Source organism: Cryptomeria japonica, chromosome 6 (genome assembly GCF_030272615.1).
Source record: "Cryptomeria japonica chromosome 6, Sugi_1.0, whole genome shotgun sequence".
NCBI lineage: Eukaryota > Viridiplantae > Streptophyta > Pinopsida > Cupressales > Cupressaceae > Cryptomeria > Cryptomeria japonica.
This window is the reverse complement of record NC_081410.1, coordinates 426,991,216-427,015,032: the sequence shown is the minus strand read 5'-3', so window position 1 is coordinate 427,015,032 and position 23,817 is coordinate 426,991,216. Positions and strand designations below refer to the sequence as shown.

At 34.1% G+C, this 23,817-nt stretch overlaps 1 protein-coding gene across 5 annotated transcripts; it reads left to right on the top strand.

Annotated features, from left to right (window-relative positions):
- The first annotated feature begins 12,107 nt into the window (after positions 1 to 12,107).
- LOC131043019 (hypersensitive-induced reaction 1 protein) lies at positions 12,108 to 17,150 on the top strand. 5 transcript variants are annotated; one of them, XM_057976371.2, is made up of 7 exons: positions 12,108 to 12,223; positions 13,905 to 13,953; positions 14,060 to 14,258; positions 14,463 to 14,583; positions 14,829 to 14,920; positions 15,105 to 15,201; positions 16,440 to 17,150. In XM_057976371.2, exons 3-7 carry the CDS (start codon positions 14,070 to 14,072, stop codon positions 16,802 to 16,804), a joined length of 864 nt encoding a protein of 287 aa, XP_057832354.1. In that variant the 5' UTR covers positions 12,108 to 12,223; positions 13,905 to 13,953; positions 14,060 to 14,069; the 3' UTR covers positions 16,805 to 17,150. The 5 variants fall into 5 exon arrangements, with proteins under 5 accessions (XP_057832354.1, XP_059063369.1, XP_057832357.1 ...); XM_059207386.1 differs by lacking the exon at positions 13,905 to 13,953 and having other exon boundaries at positions 12,108 to 12,224; XM_057976374.1 differs by lacking the exons at positions 12,108 to 12,223; positions 13,905 to 13,953 and adding an exon at positions 12,281 to 12,303.
- Positions 17,151 to 23,817: the final 6,667 nt, after the last annotated feature.

Below are 23,817 nucleotides of genomic sequence, written 5' to 3'. Positions count from 1 at the left end.
ATACCTCAAGGCACTTAGAACTTGTGCATACAGATCTGTGTGGTTCAACTAGAACAAGAGCTTTAGCCAGTGAGAGATACTTCATGTTGTTCATTGATAATTTTTCAAGAATGGCATGGGTCACTTTTTTACATGACAAATCATAGGCGTATGAGACGTTCAAAATCTTTTGGAAGATGGTTGAGAGGGAAAGTGGATGCAAGATGAAGTGTTTGAGATATGACCGGGGTGGTGAGTTCACATCAAATGAGTTTGTAGACTAATGTGAGAGACATGGAATCAAAAGACAATATTCAACCCCAAGAACACCACAACAAAATGGTGTTGTAGAAAGGAAAAATTGGACTGTTAAGGAGATGGCGATAACTATGTTGAATGAAGCAAACATATCGGATATAACTGGAAGGAAGCAGTTCATACTGTTGTATATACACTAAACCAAGTTCAGTTGAGAACAAATAGCAGAATGACACCTTATGAATTGTGGTATGACCGGAAGCCATCAACTAAATATTTGAAAGTTTTTGGAAAAAAATGCTTCATCAAGAGAGATGAAGATAGTTTAGGTGGTTTTGATTCTAGAAGTGATGAAGGTATTTTCTTGGGTTACTCTACTCACAACAAAGCCTACAAATGCTACAATAAAAGACTGAGAAGAGTCATTGAAAGTGTGCATGTAAGAGTTGATCAAGATCTACATAAAGGCAAATAAGCACAAGTAAACTGATATGATGATTCGTGTGATGAAGATGAAGTTCAGTCATAAAGTGAACTGGGAGAAGCACCCAACAAGACCCCTAATAGACATGTACAGAAAAATCATTTGGAAGAGTAGATTATAGGTAATAAAAATGATGGTATACAGACCAAAAGAAGACTTGCCCGAAACAATGAGAAAATAAACTTCTGCCTCATGACTGAAATGGAACCCAAGACATTAAATGAGGCCAGCAAAAGTGACAAATGGATGGATGTTGTGGAAGAAGAGCTGTAGTAGATTGAAAAGAACAAGACTTGGGAATTAGTTCCTAGACCAGCAAATAAAAATGTCATTGGTACTAAATGGTTTACTGGAACAAGATGAATGAAGAAGATAAGATTGCCAAGCATAAAGCAAGATTAATGTGTAAAGGGTATTCTCAAGTAGAAGGAATCGATTTTGAAGAAACCTTTGCATCGATTACAAGAATTGAGGCTATTAGAATGTTCTTAGCATTCTCTGTCTACAAAGGATACATGGTATATCAAATGGACGTTAAATATGCCTTCTTGAATGGTACTTTGGAAGAAGAAGTCTACATAGAACAACCGGAAGGTTTTCTGCTGCATGACGATGAAACTTTTATATGCCGATTGAAGAAAGCATTGTATGGTTTAAAGCAAGCTCCAAGAGCATGGTATTCAAGGTTAGATAATTATCTTAAGGAACAAGGTTTCAGAAAGGGAAGTGCAGATAGTAATCTGTACATCAAAGCAAATGGAAATCACTTGATTATTGTTGTTGTGTATGTGAATGATATAATATTTGGAGACAACAAGGATACCTTGTGTAAAGAGTTTACTGACCAAATGCAATCAGATTTTGAGATGTCAATGCTTGGAGAGTTGTCATACTTTCTTGGTTTGCATATTTCATCAGCAAGTTAAAGGAATATTTATATCTCAAACCAAGTATGTCAGAGATATGTTGAATAAGTTTTAGATGGAAGACAACAAACCGGTAAGTACCCCCATAGTGATCGGATGCAAGTTGAGAAAGGTTGATGAGTTGCCAGAAGTGGATCAGACCCTGTATAGATCCATGATTGGTAGTATGTTATACCTTACTGCCTCAAGACCGGATATAGTGTAGGCAGTATGTATGGTGGGAAGATTTCAAGTTGCACCTAAACAGTCACATGAGAATGCAGTTAGAAGAATCTTCAAGAACCTACAAGGAACACTTAATTATGGCTTAAATGGTATCCAAAGCAAGGAGATTTCACTTTACAGGCCTACACTGATGTTGATTGGGCAAGCTACATTGATGACCGAAAAAGCACAAGTGGTGGAGCATCCTTTTTAGGTGATTGACTAGTTTCATGGCACAACAAGAAGCAAGATTCGGTCTCCTTATCTACTACTGAGGCATAATATATTGCTACTGCTACATGTTGTTCTCAGGTGTTATGGATGAAGAAGACCCTCAAGGACATTCAGATAGAAATATCTGACCCTATTTCAATCCGATGTGATAAATCAAGTGCAATCAACATTTCAAAGAATCTAGTTATGTACTCAAGGACAAAGCATATTGCCATCAAATACCATTTTCTCAGGGAGAAGGTTGCAAAGAAAGAGGTAAAGGTAGAATATGTCTCTACAAGTGAACAAGTTGTTGATATCTTCATAAAACCTCTACCGACAATCACATTTGAGTATCTAAGAAACAAGTTAGAAGTAGTCACACTAGCTTTATGCACTTAAATGTGTATGGAGATCTGTGGTTTAGGGGGAGTTCACAACCATTCATTTTTTTGACTCTTGGACTATATGTTGGACATAGGGGGAGATCAAATGTTTGTGTGGCAGTACTGACTAGTTTGAAGCTTTGGGAAGTTGTCTATTCAATTTGTTTATCTACCAAAGTCGCCATCAACTTGACCGGGAGAGTAACTTCACACGGGGAGAACTTGATCATCAATCCTCGTTTGTGAGTTTTATAATTGTCTATTCAATGTGTCTATCTACAAAGGTCACAATTGGCCTGCCGAGAGAAAGGGTAGAGTGGTCTGGCCTACCAGTAATTGATGTTTGAGCCCTTTGTCATTGTTGTCAAAGGGAGAGATAGTGCATGTTGTGAGCCTGGATTGTGGAGAAAGAGCTTGGATTGTGAATAATATGTGTGTTGACATCAATGCCAAAGGGGAGATTGTTGGCATTGCATTGTCATTAATGTCAATCGGTAAGTATGTCTACTGGTATGCAAGATGTTGTTACCTGCATTGGAGATTGTTGGCATGTTGATGTCAACCGGTATGGGATGTCAACCGGTAAGTATGTCAACCAATAAGCAAGCAAAGAGACTAGGTTGAAGACTGCCACCGGTAAATGATGAAGACTGTGGTTCGTGGTTTGGCAAGTGTGGTCCAGGATAGCATGTCCTAACTGACAGAACAAAGAAGTGTACGATATGGAGGTTAATCAGTCATTGTATACCAGTAGCACGTTCGGTTGGTGATTGAGTTTGAACCAACACAATCAAGTGAGCTAGATGCTGACAGAGATGTCACATGGACTCCAGGTGGCGAACATGTTGTGGTAGATGAATGGTGCATCTATCAGGAAGTTGTCGACTACATTCGTATTAAATGAAGACTATGGAAATCATGGATCAATTGTAGAGGATTGTGGCTCAAATTAGATCGAAGGGCAGATATTTTATTCTTTAATATTATGATCAAAGCAGGATATCTGATCTTTTTGTTGATTTGGAGAAAGAAACAACTACATCATTTATTATAATCGACAAAATCAAGATCAAAGAACAGGATCCAGTTTGCTAAATATAGTAAACATTTATTGAAAGAATAAAAAAAGAGGACAAAGCTTTTTGTTGAACTGTTGCAAGTTGTGAATTCAAGAAGATGAGATCCGATTTGATAGAAATTATGGTCAGTGAAGAAAACCCTAAGCGCGTGAAGTTTGAGTTTTTATTTTGGCAAGAAAGCATGTGTATAAATATGCAGATAAAAAACTTAAGTTGCAAGAGAGAGGATGCTGGATGATTGATCAGAAAAGTATGTTTCTACTAGGTGAGAGTTGATCAGTGTGAGTGTTGATAGCAAAATATTGAAGTGATTGAGTGTTAGTCGAAGAACCGGTAAGAAAGGTTTAACCGACAAGGTTTAAGGTAACCGATAGACAGTTACAGAGCGTAACTCATCTAACCGGCAGTGTATGAACCAGTAAGATAGCAGCATAGAGTGAAGGAGAGTAGATAGAGTGTGAGAGGAGATCCAGTAAGGCAGAAATTGAGTTGTAAAGGATTCAAATAGAAAGAACAGAGGACCGGTAGAGAAGAAGCGGTGTGACAGAAAGGAGTTTAATTGGCAGAGGGAATTGTTAACAGGGGTTACAAAACTCATTTGTAACAAGTGTTTATCATTGTATTTCTTTATATCTCATTATATTTCATTGAGTGGGTTCTCAGTGCAAGGGTTGGTGCTCCTTGAAATGGTGCTCAAAATAGAATAGGGGTTGGTGGTCCTTTGGGTAGGTGCCCTTGTAAAATTGTTATTACATTGTGAGGCTAGATTGGAGCAGTAGATCTCCAGCAACATTTCTCACCAATGTTTTTCCCACATTGGGTTTTCCTCGTATATCTGGTGTTATGTGATGTGATCATGTGTTTGATTTCTTGTTTGTGTTTTCAAAATCCTACCAGTTGCACAGATTGTTTGAAATTGTTTATAATCACTGATTCACCCCCCCTCTCAGTGATATCTTGTGTTCTACAACTTATCCCTAGGGATTGTGCAAAAGCCTTTTTGAAATCAACAAAGCAACAAAAGGCTTCTTCCCTTTTCTCCCAAACTTTGTCAAAGATGTATCTGAAAGTAATACCATGATCAAATATAGAGTGATTAGACCTAAAAACAACTTACATTTATGCTTTTTTTCCGCACACTTGTTAATTCTATATTCTATCATGCTAAAAACTATTTTTGTAAACAAAGGATTAATCATTATCGTCCTGTAAATAATTTGAGGTCTTATTAACATCACTACTCTTTAAGAAAAGGTATCATTATTTAACTAGTTGTCCAATTTTTAGGTAACCCATGTTGAATGATGATGTTGAATTTTTTCATAGTATGTGGTGCAAGGGTTTCCATACCCCACTTGAGATACTTTGTTTGAAGCTCAATCAAGTCTTTTTATTTTCCAACCCCTAGCTTAAAGAAAAGGTTTTGGATGGTGTGCCATATCAACACAAGATTCCCACTCAATGTGGGACCATGTCTCCTTTACATGGTTGAGGTAGGTGTATGCATTGGTGTCTATGTTTACACATGTCAAAAAATCACAAGTTGTCTTTGTATTGTGAGTTCTTAAGGTTGAGGTAGCTTTTGTCTATGATAGTGCATATAATTGACATATTTTCTATTTCAAGACACATCAACCCACTCATCCAAGGACTAATACACCTGTGGGGGGTCATCATAATGACTTGTAAAAGGTTTTTTCGTAGCTTTAAAAGAAAAAAAAATCAAATGAAGTTAAGGTTGTGATAGTCGTGGATTTATCCATGTTAAATGAAAATCAATGAGTACCATTCAAAATAAAAAAAGGCTACATGTAAACACCTTGGTTGTTAGTAGGAGCTTCAATCATGATTTTTACCAATAGCTACATTTTTCTCTATACTTTCAAGTCAATTGCATTTATTCAAGTTAGTAGAAGCCACACAAAGTGACCAATGTAAAGAAGTTGTGGAATTCAAGTCATTGGGCATTTACAAAAAAATATGGTTTGTAGAAGCAAAAACCTAGTAAGCTCAAATCTTTTGACTCGAATTGTGTAAAATTTGTATTTGAGATCTTTATTTCTAGTTTGATAGAGTGTGGGGTTTGTCTCCTGAAAGGGTTTTCTCCATGTATTTATATATGGCATTCATGATTATTCTAGTTGTATATGTGTTTATTTTCTTATTATAATAAATTCTATTAAATTTGAAGTTATTTGTATTATCCTCCCCTTAAGCTTAGTCTAAGAAGCATATTCCACACATCTTTTTTTATCTTACACCATTAACCAAGGATATCCAGATAAAATTTTGTCACGATCTATGTGATGACATACAACCATGAAAAAACATTTTTGAAAGGAACAAGGCTCGATGAACCAAAATCTATATTTCCTTTATCCATTTTGGAATGACTTTCTTTGTACACTCGTACTTCAAAAAAATTCCAATAATAACCATATTCTTTTATATTTTGAATCTTGGCACCTAGATCAATGTATATGCATATATTAGAGAAAATGATGTTATTCTTTTCTATGACCTAAAAGAAATTGTGTTTGTTCCAAAGGCCACTTTTATCTCATTCAAAGTTTGTGGTCTCATAGAGAAGGGCTTCCTAAAATATCTTAGTGAGTGCTACTGAGAAATTTTAAGAGATTCTCTAAAAAGTTAAGTAGTTGGTGGTCTCATGATTATTTTTTAATAACAAATGCTAAATCTATAGTTATATAGTTAAATCTAAAAAATCATATGCCAATTTTTTTAAAATTATAGAGAAATAATGGGCAAAGAAAGCTTTTAGTCCCACCCCAAAGACACCCCCTAAATTTAACATATAAAACTAGGTGCTTGTATTTTTTTTGTGCAATATTCTAAATTATTATGTAGCAAAATTTTCTTCTTCTCATGTGACCCCTATGCAAAATAGTTTCTTTAGTGGTTCCATGAGACCCCTTGGACTAATTATCTATAATCATTATCAATGCAAAATTAACCAAATGACCATTAATATATTTATGTTAAATAGATAAAAAATCATATAAACATTTTTAATTTGCCTTTTTTACAGTTATACTAGAATGGTTTTTCTTTAATATAAGTTTATTAATTTGTAAATGCTTTTTTATATTAGAAAGCAGTAGAAACAAGGGCACTATCCCTTAAAAATACAACTCGAAGGTGTTCAGAAATAACAACACATTCACAACAAAAATTTAACCAAAAACATAAACAAAGAGTCTAAATAGAGTAACAACAACAAAATAAGTATCAACGGCCTAGGATAAAACCCTATAAGTCTAAAATAACCATGAAATAAAACACCTAGACCTAGGGAACAAACTTCCAAACACTAGCCTATGGAAGGACATTGTCTTAGTCATTGGTGAGAAACTTGAAGTGCTCACTGCATGGTTCCTTGTCTTCATCCTCCTTTCCTAGGGTCTTATACTGCAATAAACAAAGGGTGGTTGTTGAGCTATGTATAACCCGCATGCTAAAAATTGATTATGCTTGTCACCTGCTTGTCATGAATATCCCATTTGTTCTTCATTGCCCTCATCTCCATCTTTAGGGCTTGTAGCTTTGAATTCACCCCTTGGATTTCCAACTTGTTTCTTAGCTCTTGTACTTCCAATTTCAGGGCTTGCAACCCACCATCCCCTATCTAGCCACTCATCTCAGCATTTTCATCCACCTTTAGGGTTTGTTGCACACATCCTCAATAATTTGACAACTCCTCTTTCCTTGCCCCTTTCTTCTTGCCAATCCATTTCCTCCCCTTATCTTCTCCCTTCACAACGCCAACTAGTATTTCCTCTTCCCTCTCATTGTCCTCATCATCCACTCTCAACTCTTTCATAAGGTCCACCTTCTCCAGCTCTTTTGCAAGGTCCACCTTCTTCAGCTCTTCTGTAGGGTGCACCTTCTCCAACTCTTTAGCAGGGTCCACCTTCATTTCTTGAGAATCCAGAGGAGGGCCTGTGCCAGCCAAAATCCCCATGTCATCACTAACCCCAACATCCCCAATTGTCGTGTCCTCCTCACTAGTCTTCTGAAAATTCTTATTCCCACCATCACCCTCCTCAATGTCCTCTTTAGACTCATTAACAATCTATTTGGCTCCTTTCCTGCCACCCTCATCACGAGAGGCACTCATGTGCAATCACCTCCTCCCTTCAATCTTTTCATTAAGGTCTTCTCTGTCATTATCTTCAGAGCTCAAATTACCGATGACAATTTGCTTCCTTCTACCCGAGGTTTTTCTCTTGCCCTTAGAACATGTTGACTTGGGATTGTTAAAAAATAAAATAGTATACACAATGTCAAAGTTCCTTTTATATTTAATTTAATTTTTAGAATAATATTAGATAGATAAACTTTAAATTTATTAATATAAATATTATTTTTGATATTGTTTAAGATAATATAACCTACACAATATTTTTTTATTAGAAGATATTTAACAAGTTTTAAAGGGACCCAAATCAAATAACATACATAATATTAAAGCTCATTTTATATTTTATTTAATTATTTATCATACTTTAAACTTACCCATTTTCATTATTCAAACATATACTTATTTAAACTTTTAAATTATTTTGAAACTGTTAAAAAATAAAATAGCATGCAAAATGTCAAAGCTCCTTTTATACCTTATTTAATTTTCAATGATAACCTTATCATTTAGATTTTGAATCTTGGTGCCTAGATGAGTGTCTTCTAGATTAGGCAAAAATGAGATATATCATGAATTGATTATTCTTTTATATATATATATATATATATCTTAAAGGAATTGCTTTTGCATCAAAAGTCACCCTTCTCTTATTTTAAGGTTGGAGACTCATGCAGGGGGCTTCCTAAAATATCTTAGCAAGTGATGTTGAGAATTTTTATGAACTTTTATGAGTCCCATGGTTTTTAAGGTTGCAGAATCATGGATGAGGCTTCCTAAAATATCTTAGCAAGTGATGTTGAATTTTTTTATGAACTTTTATAAGCAATGAGTCCCATGGATTTTGGTAATAATGGATAAGCTTGATTTTATTTCTAAATTTCATGAAAGTAGTGGTCTTATGATAATTTTTTAATAAGGAATGCTAAATATTCAATTATATAGCTAAATTTAAAAAAATATTGACGAGAAATTTTAAAATTTATGGACCAATGATCTGATAGCAAAATTTTAAGAAGTGAGTGGAGAAAACTCTCAACTTCACCCCAAAGACACCCACTTAAACCTAAAATATTAATGAACAAAGCTTCTATCTTTTTTGCACAAGATTTTAAATTATGATGTAGCATAATTTTCTTCTTCTCACTCACAAAAATAGTTCTCTTAATAGCTCTAAGAGACCCCTTCCTAATAATTATTCTACAATTCTTATCAATAAGAAAAATCAAATAATGATCCATTGATATATTAAGATTAATTTAATGAGAAATCATTTAACCATCTTTAATTAACTTTTTTATATTTATGTAATCATATTCTAAAATGATTCTTCTTTAATTTAAATTTATTAATGTAAATGTTGACATTAAGATTATACACAATTCCAAAACCCCTTTTACATCTTATTAGTACTATTGCAATTGGTTGCTCTCCATTTTTGTTAACTGGTTCTTATTTAATTGTTTCTCCACCAATTAGACCTGCAATTTTTGGTTTTGATATATATTTTTTAATTTTATAAAGTTAAGATGCATGGATTTTAAGTTTGTAAATGTTAGAAATTAATGAAAAAATTTCTTATGAAATTTATTTTACACATCCACCAAACAATATTTACTAATTAATTTTGACTTTGTATCTAAATCTTTTAAAGCTTTATATAAATAAATAAACATATATAAAATATTAAAGACATAAACTAATAATATAATTTTAGTTATCCTCATATGCAATAAATTAGTAATATAGTACTAATATATATAATAATAAATTAATAAATAACAACAACATAATAATAAACATATAAAAATTTATACAATAATATTATAATAATATAATAATAAAAATACAATATTATAAGAATCCTAATGTTTGTAATTTAATATAATAATTAAAATACAATATATTATTTATTGTAATTTAATATTATATCACTTTTAAACTATATCTTATTATTTCTAATACAATCTCATTTCTCAAAATCAAAATCAAAATCAAATTACAATTTACGTATATTTCTAAGTTTCACTTTCAATGACTATTTCTATTTTTAATATCTTATGTATTTATCTTATTATATCTATTACTCTATTAAAACTACAAGTACTAGCCACTAAGTGACACTTGTTTAATTATTAGAATAACTTAAACACAAAAAAATTAAATTTTTAATAAAAATAAAAATACTAATTTTAAGATTATTCAAAATAAAAATAACATATGCAATATCAATATTTCTTTATATTTTTAATTAATTATTAACAAATTTTAAAGTTACACATTTTCATCATACAAACATATATTTATTTTTTATCATAATTTTAAATTTTAATTAATATTTAATAAATACAATCAAATTTACATCCAAAATATTTATATACAATCAAATATCTTTCACTTCTGTATGCTCTTTTACTTGTTTCATCTTAATGATTGATCACTAGCGTGATCTGAAAAGTTGATAAAAAAAGATTTACACAATCGATTCAGGAAATAGCTGAAATATTGAATATTACCAATTTTAATTTTTTATATTAGATTAAAGATTACATCACATTTAAAGGACGAAACAGAAACAGTCATCAAAATTAGATTTATAGCATTATTGCTGCAGATGGGAATGTTCCAACTATAGTAGACCAAAACCAAAAGCAAAGTATTTTGGTTAAAATCCCGAGATCCATGGATATAGCCTAATCCAGTACGATTATCCGACGTGGCAATGTGGGCCCCTCCAGCTTCCGTCTATATCCGTCGCTCCGCCGTTAAACGCTAGGCTCTCAAAAGCGCTTTTCTTTCCCACGTTAGCTGCGCACAGGTATGATAGTGGTCCCCACTTAATTTTATGCTTTTATCTGTTTTCATTATGGATGTCTTTAAAATTATTCATTTATTTATGTTTTCTAGTTGCAGTCATAATTAAAAAAAATTGTTACAAATTTATTTTTAAATTGTTTCTCCCATTCAATTATTTGAAAATAGGTAGAAGATTTTTCAATGGAGTTGTTATCTAAATCAATTATTTTTGGGGAGGGTATTACTAGAAAAGAAAATTATGTCATATTTTTAGTAAATATAAATATTTATCATGATAATTAATAAAAATATAAAAATGAAAAAAAAAAATATGATGAAGTGAAAGCTGTCCATTTATTCTAAATCTCTTTGTCCAACATCTAATCAACACTTTAGATAAATTAAATGGAAAAAGAAGTAAGATAAAATAACAAAATTAAATGGAAAAAGAAGTAAGATAAAATAACAAAATAAAAAGAAAGAGAAATAAAAATTAAAGATGATGCTAAATCTACAAAACAATTATATTGAAGTAGGTAAACTTGAATGTGACTCAACAATAAAATACCAAGAAAAGAGATAATTAATGATATGGACATAGGCATCATGAGGGAAGGAGTCCATTTGAGACACCATTACTAAGGTCTGACCCACTCTTCATGGTTCCTCCCTCCTTCTACTCCGCATTAGTACATCTTCAATGAATTAAGTGTTCCTTGTTCCTCAAAATTTTAAAACTTACATTATTATAAAAACCATGAAACCTTCTAATTATGAAATCTTCTAAAAAAATTTCAACAATGGGGTTTAGGAAGGGGCGGTAGGAAGGGGCGGGGAGAGGGTGTTGGAGCTTGCTTTATTTTTAAATTGTTCCTGTGACTCAATCAATTAGAAATGGTTAGATGGTTTTTCATGATAACTCATTTTTTGGGGGGAGGGTATCATAAAAAGAGAAAATTATGTCACATCTTTAGCAAATATAAATATTTATCATGTTAATAAATAAATATATAAAAAATGAAAAGAAATTATGGTGAAATGAAAGAAGTCAATTTATTGTAAATCTCATTGTCCAAAATGATGATGAAATGAAAGAAATCAATTTATTGTAAATCTCATTGTCCAATATCAACAATCTAAACAAATAAAATAAAATAAAATAACCAAATAAAAAAAAAAACAATTAAAATTGAAACTAAATCTACAAAAGAAGAAGTCCATTTGCCACATCATTACTTACTTTTGACACACCCCTCTTAGTTTCTACCTCCCTCATCCTCATTATTACATCTTTAAATGAAATATAGAACTAAATGAATCAATCAATTCACTATTGAAAGTTTCTTCATGACCACCTCAAAATTTGTTGCCAAATATCATTTATTTAATTTTTAAATTATTATAAATATTTGAAATTTTTTAATAATATAATTATAACATCCTCATCCCTTTAAAATTTACATTATTACAAAATACATCAAATCATCTACTCGTGAACTCTTCTTTAAGTTTTGTAACCCCACCACCTCAACACCTCAAATATTTTAGGCATCCCATCAATAAGACCAAGGCTTTATTTACTCTTTAAAAAATGTGATATAAGTAACAGGAGCACTAGACACTTACTCTACTCCGGGAGCTCATACACTTTTCCTCACTGGGCTTTGGATGCCATGACCTTTCCAATTTCGTTGCAGAACTTTTTAAACACAACATAGTGAAAGATCTGTATCATACAAGTTAGTATTTTCACTTCTTGCTTTTCGTAAGGTATTTTTTAACACAGTTCTTTCAATGAAACCATTTGTAGCTCAAAATGGTAAGTTTTGGCAATACAAGGGTTACTTTCTGATATATGTTCATGTTCTTAAAACAATTTCTTCTTGAATGTATCAGATTTTTACAATTATTAAAACAATTTCCTCTTCAATATATCAGATTTGGACAATTCATTATAATTTTTGGTAGCGATTTTGTAAAATTAAATATTTGTCTTTTTTCTAATAATTCAGATAGTGTGATCTGACATGTTATACAGAATAAAATTTAACATAATTTCTTGCTATTCGGATTTGAATTTGGAAAAACCTATATTTACGAGCTCTCAAAAGCTTTTTCCGTTGTCTGGATCTTCGAATACCGTGCTGTAAGTCTCCTTTTAGTTGAGAATTTTGTTTGGAAGTGAGACGCTGCAAAAGGTTTGAAGAGTTTGTTGTAGATTTGTTCTGTAGCAAGATCTTTTTTGTAATTTATGGCTCCCTCTATAAATTGATCGTCATAGTATTGCATCGGATTCCATCTCAATCTTTACTGACCGATTGTTCTGTTGAGACGAAAAGATTTTCCCCTGCATTTGATTTAATATGGGGAGCTTAATGCGTATGAAAATAAGCACACTGCTTGTTAGGGTTTTATTTCTGTTTATGGTTCACATCTCCGCTCGATATAACCTCCCAAAAACAACAATCTGGTTACAAATATGGAGCAATTAGATGTATGTGGTTCAAATCGGAGCTGCAGTGGCGCCATTGGAGACAAATAATGCTTCCCAGCACCCTCCAGGAAGGTTTTTTTCTCAGAACAGAAGAGGGCAAATGGGCGGCTCGCTCATAATGTTGAACGACCGGCCACTACCGACTGAGAGAAGGGACAGCCACTGAAATACTTTTTTCTTTTTTCTTTTCTAAAATTCCTGCTCATTTCATATTCGGTTATTTACATGATTGTTTTCCTTTTCCACATATAAGAACAGCGGTTCCGGCTCAGCCTGTGATGTAAGCGGTTAAGTGGAAAATAAAGCTTGTTGAGTGAGTGATTAGGGCAGATTCTTTAACTTTGTTGCTTATTTTTTAAGCAATTAAGTGAAAATTAATAATAAATTTTTTATTCATAAAATTCGAAAAAAATTGAGATAAGTAAAGAAGAGGGAAATAATTTGTGGAACCACACACCATTATTTGCAGCCTTTTTGTCAAAAAAAAACAAAAAAAAAACTGTTCCACTAAAGTAAAAAATATTCCAGTTTATCCTCTAATTTGCATGAGAACACTCATGCATGCTGCTTGCATGAATACTTGAATCAGTATATTTAACCGCAGAGCGACAGGTGTGATACGAGTAGACGGTTAAAGCTGGGGGGCTCCACATTGTATGAAAAGCATTCAGTGTGCGGGATGAGGGCGGCCCTCTGTATTGAGTATATGTAGTAAAACTAAATTCGTGGTTTTAGGAAAACGCCTACATCGACGATAACGCCGGGGGATTTTTCTATGCGCATGTTATATGGTCGATTTATCGTTAAATGTTAATGCGATTGTCCATTGCATGGTCATGCATTCTAAAGTCTAATGTTTTTGACCAGTTCGCAGCTGTAGGAACATCACCAATCTTTTAAATAGGAAATCTGTGAACTTATTGCAGAGTAGGGGTATTGAATAGTGGTGGAAAACTCCTCTGGGTTACATTTTAGGTGATAAGATTTTGGCCTTCGATTTACAGTTCTGAATGTTTACATTTACAGGTTCATAGTATTGCTTAAATTTCTGTGCATGCTGTGACTTTTCATTTGAATGCAGGGATAACAAAATGGGCCAGTTATTTTGCTGTGTAAAAGTGGAACAATCATCCGTGGCCATGAAAGAGAGATTTGGACGGTATCAGGATGTGCTGGAGCCAGGGTGCCACTTTGTGCCATGGGTTTGGGGAACCCAAATCAGAGGTCATCTTTCTCTAAGAGTTCAGAAACTGGATGTCCGCTGTGAAACAAAGACTAAGGTATGTGTTTAGGTTTTCTAAATATCTTCGGTTTCTTTTTAAATCAATATAAATAAATGATAACGAAATTCATATAATTTTTTTTTTGAAATCTTTGTTTACAGCTTTAGATTTTTGTTAATAGATGTTTAGGTTTTTTTAATCATATTCATATTTTGGTAAGAATGGGTTTGATTTTGATTAAGTTTCTTTAAATTATTGCAGGATAATGTTTTTGTGACTGTGGTGGCTTCTGTTCAATACCGCGCACTTGCAGAAAAGGCTAGTGAGGCATTTTATAAGCTGAGTGATACAAGGGGACAAATTCAGGCATATGTATTTGATGGTAAAGTTTATTTGGGAGTGATTTCTTCTAAGGATAATTGTAAATGAACAATTTGTACATATATACTTAGTAGAGTTGCAATTTCTGATATACAATAATTTTGTGAAATACAAATTTTCACATACGACCACTTTAATCATGCTGTTACTCTCTTTTTGAATTTGATTTTTTGAAGAAGACAAACCCTGACCAACAATTATGAAAGAGGATTTAGGCTCACTCCTCTTTCAATGTTTGATTTACAGTTATTCGTTCTAGTGTCCCAAAGATGAATCTGGATGATGTCTTTGAGCAAAAGGGCGAGGTTGCTAAAGCTGTTGAAGAAGAACTTGAAAAAGTTGGTATCTTCGTGTTCTTTTATTTTATTATTGATTTCTATTGTGGTTACACAAAATGAATCAATTTTTTTTTTTTTACTCTATAACTTTCATCCTTTATGGTTCTTCATATCTTTTTAAAAATAAGCAAATATTGAAGGTTTGAATGCTTTATGATTGAATTTTGATTTTCTATGACTACAGGCTATGTCAAACTATGGATATGAGATAGTGCAAACGCTTATTGTAGATATAGAACCTGATGTGCATGTGAAGAAAGCAATGAATGAAATAAATGCAGGCAAGAAGTCAAATTTGACTTTTATGTTCAGTAGTGCATGTCCTTTCATTTTAATAATTTTGAAGATTATTGGCATATACTTCTCCATTTTGTCGATGGATAGATGGTATTTGCATTTTATGTTATTAAATAGAAAAATCACATCATGATCAATTTTAGAAGAGGGAGGTTTATATAACTATTCCACAGGGATGTCCTCAAGTCTTGGGGAAACGTTCCCCACAACACCACCACATTTGCCACCTCCATCGGGGACACTACCGTGTCATTTGCTATATGGCACATGTCATTACATGCTGATTGCAACTTTTAACTTTTTGAAACTAGTTTGCCTTTAATGAGGAACTCGCGCAGATGTTATATCACAGATCTTACCTTGAATATTTCAATTCACCTCAATTTTTATATCAATGCCGCCCTTCACCGCTGCTCCACAGTTGTCCCCTGCCTTCTCCTTGCCGCCCCCAAATTTAGGCCCTAGATCCACCATCTCCAAAAACCCGTCTCCATGTCAAGAAACTCCGTGGAACTATTATATTAAAACGAGCCAATGTTTGATTTACTAAGCTTTGATAAGCAATTCCTATAATTGCCTTAACACCTAATTTGCTAGACTGATCTCGCTCTCTTATTGTTTTTATAAGCTCAGGATTACATACTGTTTTCCAATTTGGATGCTTTTATAAGCTTGGGCTTACACTCTGTTTTCCACACAAATCTATAAGGATCAACAGTTCCAACTTGTCACAATCAGTTTGCCGCTGACCTTAATCATTCAGTTGTCCCAAGCTGTAGATCCTTAGAAAACACCTAATCTGCTAGACTGATCTGGCTCTCTTATTGTTTTTATAAGCTCAGGATTACATACTGTTTTCCAATCGGATGCTTTTATAAGCTTGGGTTTACACTCTGCTTTCCACACAAATCTATAAGATGACCACAGTTCCGACTTGCTACTATCAGTTTGCAGCTGACCTTAATCATTCAATTGTTACCAAGTAGGAGCTCCTTAGAAAAGAGGAACACTTAATGATAGATTAAATTCATCTTGAAACCATTTCTTAAAGAATGTAGTTGCTACCAGTTTCTACAATCCATGACCAATTGTTTTGCACACCCATATGTCTAACTTCAGAAACCCAACTCATTATCCAACTTCTTTCATATTTTTGTTTCTGTTTAGTTTCTTTACCTAAATATATCTAGTTTATGATCATTCATTCATTGTTTTATATCAGCTGCAAGAATGAGAGTAGCAACAAACGAAAAAGCAGAGGCAGAGAAAATTTTACAAATCAAGAGAGCAGAAGGGGAAGCTGAGTCAAAGTATCTGTCAGGACTTGGCATTGCTCGGCAAAGGCAAGCAATTGTGGATGGGCTGAGAGAAAGTGTACTTGCTTTTTCAGGGAATGTGCCTGGCACAACTGCAAAGGATGTGATGGATATGGTGTTGGTGACACAGTATTTTGACACAATGAAAGAGATTGGAGCACATTCCAAGTCTTCATCAGTCTTTATACCCCATGGGCCTGGTGCAGTTCGTGATGTTGCTCAGCAGATCAGAGATGGACTGCTTCAGGGATCACATGCTTCTCATGACTAACTATCATCTTCTCCTCTCAGCAAAACCAGCAACAACAATCAAGTTTGTGTACATAATAAGGATTTCAAAAACATAGGCCCAAGCTTTTCAATTTCAACATGCATTTTATTGTGCCTTTTACACTACTTATTATATGTAAATAGACATAAGTATGTTTTATAGATTACTTTAGTACTTCATCTTTAGATTACATTGGTACTAGGTACTTCCTCTTGTATGCTGAAATGCTAATTTTGGAAAACTAGTATATTATGTGTGACTTTGCATCCTTTATTTTTGGATGCCATGAATGCTATGTTTGTCTTATAATATATGTGAAGAATATAAATTGATTTGGTTTGTATTATCTGATTATCATTGTTGATGACTCAGACTATAAAAAATGGGATCCACCATCCTTAAATTTCCTTTTTTGTCTGATGCTTGTTTATACTTTCATTGGATTGAAGATAATTAACACCCTGACGTAGCATTTTCGAATGTCAGTTACTTGTTTGTCACAGAATGAGAGAAGTCCCTCTGATCTCTTCTGATCTAATTTGGTCAATGTTCATTTCATTGCAAATGTTGCAAAATTTAGAGGCTACTTTTTCAAGATTTGGAAAACTGAAAGGCTAACTGTCACGTGCAGGCACAATTCGTTATGTAGGTGGTGTTTTGAAACACTTTGGATCTGTTGAGTTTTCTTACATGATTATCATGAATTATATTGACTAGCACAAAACATAAATGAATTTTAACATTAGATGAGGAATTATATAAAATATAGATCTATAAACATGTATAATTGTTTAATATAGTTTTGTACATAATTTTTTTGAACTTGCTCTGAACATTTAGCATCTTTACATTGGTGTCCTTTTGCATTTTTTTAAGCTTTCTCTACTATTCAAATACATTGAAAATTAGAAAATCCATTATTTGTAACTATTGTACGATATGTAAAATTAAAGAAAAATAATAAATTTTGGAGAAAGATGGTAAATCTCTTTTTTCTTTTGTTGACCATGGAATGTGTAATAATTTTTTAAGAGAATAATTTAAAATGTATAACTTAAAGAAAGTAAGTGATTGCACATACCTAAACTTATTTGTTTACATGGATTGAATTTATTGATAAATGAGTTTTTTTTTTCATCTTTACATTCAAATGTTGTTAAAAGAATTAAAGTGAGACTTTGTCTTGTTATGATATTTTTATTAAATAATTTTATATATATATATGATCAATAATATGCAGTAGAGCTGCAAGAAATATATATTAATATTAAGTATTACAAAATTTGTTTGGAATCCGAAAATACCTCAAGGATCCAAACATTCATGACAAAAACATATATTGTCCCTATATACATGGACTATTGACATATACTGTCCTTGATGATACAAACTAGAAACAAAAACCAGGCTAGTCCTCAATAATATACAATTCGCAGGCTCATATATCAACCAATCTATATCAAAATCCAAGAAGAAAGCGACAAAATAGAGACTCTTATGCGAAGCAGACACAAGATTAGAGGAAAGGCAGATGAATCTCCATAGGAGGCAGAGCATCCCTGAGACCTTAGTGATGGCTCGGTCTCTGAATGTCTGCCCCCACCGCACCTGGTGCCCCGGGTATGTCACGACTCGGACCAGAGGAGTCGTCTGTCCCATCATCAGAAGGCCATTCTTCTTTTTTAATTTCCACACCAAATTTCTCAGGTTCATAATCTGTGCCAAGCCCTTCCTCATTGATGTAGGCTTTGAACCGATCCTTGCCTTTGTTGAACTTCAAACCCAGGATTTTCTGCCCGAATTTCATATGCTTAAGAATCTCTGGCTTCCTGGATTCAAACACATCCACAAATATCCCAGTTAGAATAGGCATCCTACGAACTTCTCAACCCCCATGACAACCTGCAAAATAATCCTTTGGAAAGGGAATGGTGAGATTGTCGTCAATATTTGCAACCACCATGTCAATTTTCTCCCAAAAGGAGTCGTTGAAGAGCTTCTGACACAAATATGGCCGTCACCTTTGCTTCACCCGCCTTTAGGAAGACGGTCCAAGTATATCTGTATTAACCCTATATCTGTGGGCTGCCATAATGAAATCCTCACCCAGGATTCGTTTGACTACATAAATGATAAAGGGGATTGGAGTAATTCATAACAGTTAAGAGGCGTTTATCTGTAGTTTCCCCTAAAAAAGACATTTGTCTTTTGTCGTGGACCAATTGGATAGGGGAATCCATGGAGGCAAAGCAGAAAAATATCGGCAACAAGGGCGAGTGTTAATGTAGGATTTGAAATGGCATTGCTAAAATGCTGCAAGTGATTATATAGATAGATAACTTCACCAGCCTGGTTAAGTTGAGAAAAAAGATCCTAAATGTGAGACATGAGATGAAGTCCTAGAAATTCAAAAACATATCCCTTATGGAGGAAGATTTAATCATTCTTATTCCCGCCGTATTTCATATGTCCATTGACAATGTGCGAAGGGAAGCATAAAACGTAAGGTTTGTTGCCAAGCATTAAATGAGTTGTTAATCATACTTATCTTGACGCGAATAATTAAAAATTTCTTGTAAATCCATCTCACCATACCTTGATCGACCAATGTGGGTAATCAACCTTTATTTGATGGTAAAGTTGAAAGCAGCTATATGATAGAATAAGGCCACGCAAACGAACAACTTGGATGAGCTCGTATGATTAGTCGAAGTTACATTATCTCACAGAGTGCTGCTACCCAATCATGTCTCCCATATTATGCTACTCCAAATTGGCCAAACCAGGCAAAACCAGACCATGACGCTCGATGCTCACATTCTGTTCATGGATGCTTTTGATGTCCTGTGAAACACCAATCATTGACGAGGACCAATGGAGCCAATGTGATTCCCATCAACAACTTGGTTGGCTAGCTCATTTGCATCTTTATTTGCTTCCCTATACACATAGTTGATAGTGTATGCCTCAAAAAAGTTTAGGAGCTTCATTACTCTTTCCAACAAAGCATTCAATTTCCAATTAGGCGTGGAGCCTTTTCTAACGGCACTGATGACCAGTGCTAAATCACCTTCAATCTCCAATCTATATATAGCTAAGTCTTTACAGAATAGAAGACCCAATGTGAGGGCCTTTAATTCAACTATGTTGTTGGTGTCTTTTTATAGGGGAATTGATAATCTGCCAACTATATCCGCATCCCATAATTTTATGATGCACCCTACACTTGAGGGGCCTAGATTGCCTCTTGAAGTTTCACCAAAATTGAACTTATACAAGCCAAAACTTGGAGGCTTCCATTATGCTAAACCTTTGGATGTATTCTTTTCTTGTCCACCAGTGCCAACGAAAGAAGAGACATGTAATCCACCCATCTGAATCTCATTTGTCCATCCCATTCTATGAATACCTCTCGTCTTGGGGAATTAATGGAGATATTGTTGACTACTTCCACCATCGCAACCTCGCCATATTCTTAGAGGATGCTAATGTCCTTTCCTTGCCCTCAAAGATTCTTTTATTCCTTTTAGTCCATAATTTCCAAACCAAAAAAGATGAGCAGATTTTCCATAAACAGTTGAGGAGACTCGAATTTGTCTTCATTGGTCAACATTGAAAAAGGCTAAAAATATCATTAGGGAGGAAATTTATCCATCCTAGTCTTGCTCACATCGATTGCCAACATTCTTGTGCATAGGAGCAACCAATGAAGATATGATCTACAATTTCCTCCTCTTGTTTGCATAAAACACATTTAGATGGGCCCTCAAAACCCATACTTTTTAATTTCTCTATGGTTTTTTCTGGAGTGTAGCCCACATTAATGCACCCGCTCTAAGCACACAATGCTTGTCCTAGCAAATTTTTCTTGGGATATATGTCTTGGGTTGAGCCTCAATCCCAAAAATAACTTTGTATCCATACTTTGCGTTGTATACCCCATTCTTGGCTCTTGCCCAAATCAAATTGTCTTCCCTTGTTCTAAATGCAATTCTTTTGTAAAAATGACGTCTATCAATGTTGTTATTTCCGGTGCTGGCAAAGGCGGGGATTTGAAGTCCTTCCATTCCCAACCAAGAATCAAGTTGTTTTGAAGAGGCTTGATATAGTCTTTAACCTTATTGCCCCAAGGAGTTTAGATTCCTCAATTCTGATTAGATTATCTATACTAGGATAATCATCCCATGAATCTTCCCAAAAGTGGGCGTTGTTTCCATCATGATCGTCCCATGTTAGTTGATCCAAAATTAAAGTCATGTAACTCATTATAAAGTTCCAGACTCTGGAACTCTTTGGTGGATTGTCAATCCTAACAATCTCATTCTTATCATTGCTATTTAGATATTTAGATTGCAAAATCCTTACCCATTTTAATTGAGGCTCTCTGAGCATTTTCCAAATTAGCTTAGCCCCCAAAGCTTTTTTTTCTACACGTGATTCCTAATCCCTACTCCACCATACTCTTTTGATTTGCATATTTTCTCCCATTAAGTGAGAGAAAGTTTATCCTTGTCTACCAATCCTTGCTAGAAGAATTTCCTCATTTTCTGTATGAATGCTTTGTTAGCCCCAACTGTTCGGGCAAGATAGGATAGGAGGTATATAGGGAGTGAATATATGACAATTTTCAACATTACCATTCTTCCTGCCCAAGACAACCATTTGCCCTTCCATAAGATCATCTTTTTGTCCATCCCACCTTTTAAGGGATCCCATAGCTTAGTATTTCTAATCTCCTTATCTAGGGGGAGTCCCAGGTAAGTGCATGGTAGAGTCCCTATTCTGAATTTAAGTTGTCTAAGAATTTTTGCTTCTTTCCTTGGGTGAGTTGAAATGAAAATACCTTGAATTTGTTCTAATCGACTTCCTATCCTGAAGCTTTAGCATATTAGGAAAGAATTCTGATATGTTGTCTAGCTTCCTTCTTCTTAGCAACCCAAATAACATGGCGTCATTAGCAAATTGCTAATGCGATATATGAATATTACTAGTACATTGATTCCTTTCATCAAGCCGATTGAAGCAACATGACTAATAGCTCTTCCTAGAGCTTCAACTATGATGATAAAAAGGAAGTGGGACAATGGATCACCTTGTAGAACTTTAAGCATTCAAATCCTTATTACCAGAACACATAAACTCAATACCAAAATGCATAAACCAAATACTAGAATAACATATATAACAATTAAACATAAACATAAATCACATAATAGTTACCATCCATCCACAACATATGACACAAGCTTTGTACATGGAAAACCCGGTAAAGGGAAAAACCACGGTGGGAAGCCTGCCCATAGTCAGATAATACTTCTACAGTAAGTATGTGATTACAAAATGAAGGGGCCTGCACATGCAGGAAGGCCACCAGCCTAGAGCACACTGCTCATCACAAAAAGAGCCTCATTGACTACAAAAACATCAGACTACAATCCGGAATGAAGATTGAACTACAAGAATAGCATCTCCTATGCCTGAGTACAGTTCCGGTTAATCTCAATAGGCCTTAAACCTCTTTTACAAACCCAATTTGATCACTTATGATCAACCAAAACCTCTACATATGATTACAACATTATTCTCACACATATAATCCTATATCCCATAACATACATGATCTACAAAGAGATCTTACATCATATTTATACCAACTCGAGACCTAAATGATTAGGTCAGCCACCTAAAAGATAATAAAATAAAGTCATAACATAAACCCACAATCCAATGATCAACCAAGTCGGCTTAGGCTCAAAATAATGTAAACCAATCATTAAATATCGTCAGTAACACATCGGGATCATCCACCAAACATGTTACATAAACCGGTCCATAACCTAGATAACACCGGACCCAAAATAGGTCGCCATAAACTAAATCCAACACCATTGATCAACAGGAACACGAACAAGATAACCAACAACATCCCTAAAGCCATCTAGAAGCCGCACCAACACCACTTATCATGTGCATCAAAAGATCTTCAACAAAGCTCTGTCGGTAAAACCCTTATCGGTGACAAAAAGGCTTACTAGAACAAATGATAGCATCAGAGTCATCAAATCCCGAACCAACTGATCGTGATACACATCTGAATAGCATGAATGACAAATCCAAACCAAATCCACAAACCAAAGCATACCGGAGCATACCAGATCAATATCATAATCCAACCACTCTACCAGAACCAACTGGAAACTGGTAAACAACCAAAACTGTCGGTGTTGCCATCAATGACAAAACATCAATGCAACACATAATCAATTCCTCCAAATTGCCAACAATGCATGCAAAAATCCAATTTTTTTATTGCTTACTAAATCCAAAGGCCTATGAAATTTTGCATAAGAATCTCCAATCAACTTTGTCATAAGATTTTTTTAATGTCCAATTTGATCAACATCCTCGACTACTTCTTACTCTGAAGTGAATGAATTGTCTCCTATGCAATGATGACTCCATCCACTATAGACCATCCATGGACAAAACCTATTTGTTTATCTAAAATAATATAACGAAGGACTATTTTTTATTTGTTAGCCATCACCTTAGTCATAATCTTATAAACAAAATTGCAAAGAGAGATAGGACAAAAGTTTTATAGTCTAGTTGCTTTCTCTTTTTGGGGGGATAATGGTTAGAAATGTGTTATTCACTTCCTTGCTTAGATCCTACAAATACCTCCTCTTTCCACCAAGCTTCTATCAGTTGTAAGAAATTTTCATCCTTGAACCACATGTTCTCAAATTTGAAAGGAGATCTAAGAGTTTTCTATTCTCCAAATATATTAAGTTGGATCGAGTAGTGGTCTGACCCATAAAAAGGAAGGATTGACTCTCTAGGGTGAAAGGGAAGGTAGACAAGTCCCTGCCAAATAAGAATCGATCCAGTTTCTCTACAATGCTACTAAAATCCAATCTCTTCTTGTTCCAAGTGTAGACACCATTTTTCAAATCAATCTCAAACAAATTGCTAAAATCCAATCTCCTATTGTTCCAAGTGTAGACACCATT

Coding starts and splice junctions, on each gene's coding strand:
- LOC131043019 (XM_057976368.2), top strand. CDS start 12,512: ATGTTATACAGAATAAAATTTAACATAATTTCTTGCTATTCGGATTTG. Junction 14,259..14,462: donor GCTGTGAAACAAAGACTAAG/GTATGTGTTTAG, acceptor AAATTATTGCAG/GATAATGTTTTTGTGACTGT. Junction 15,202..16,439: donor AATGAATGAAATAAATGCAG/GCAAGAAGTCAA, acceptor GTTTTATATCAG/CTGCAAGAATGAGAGTAGCA.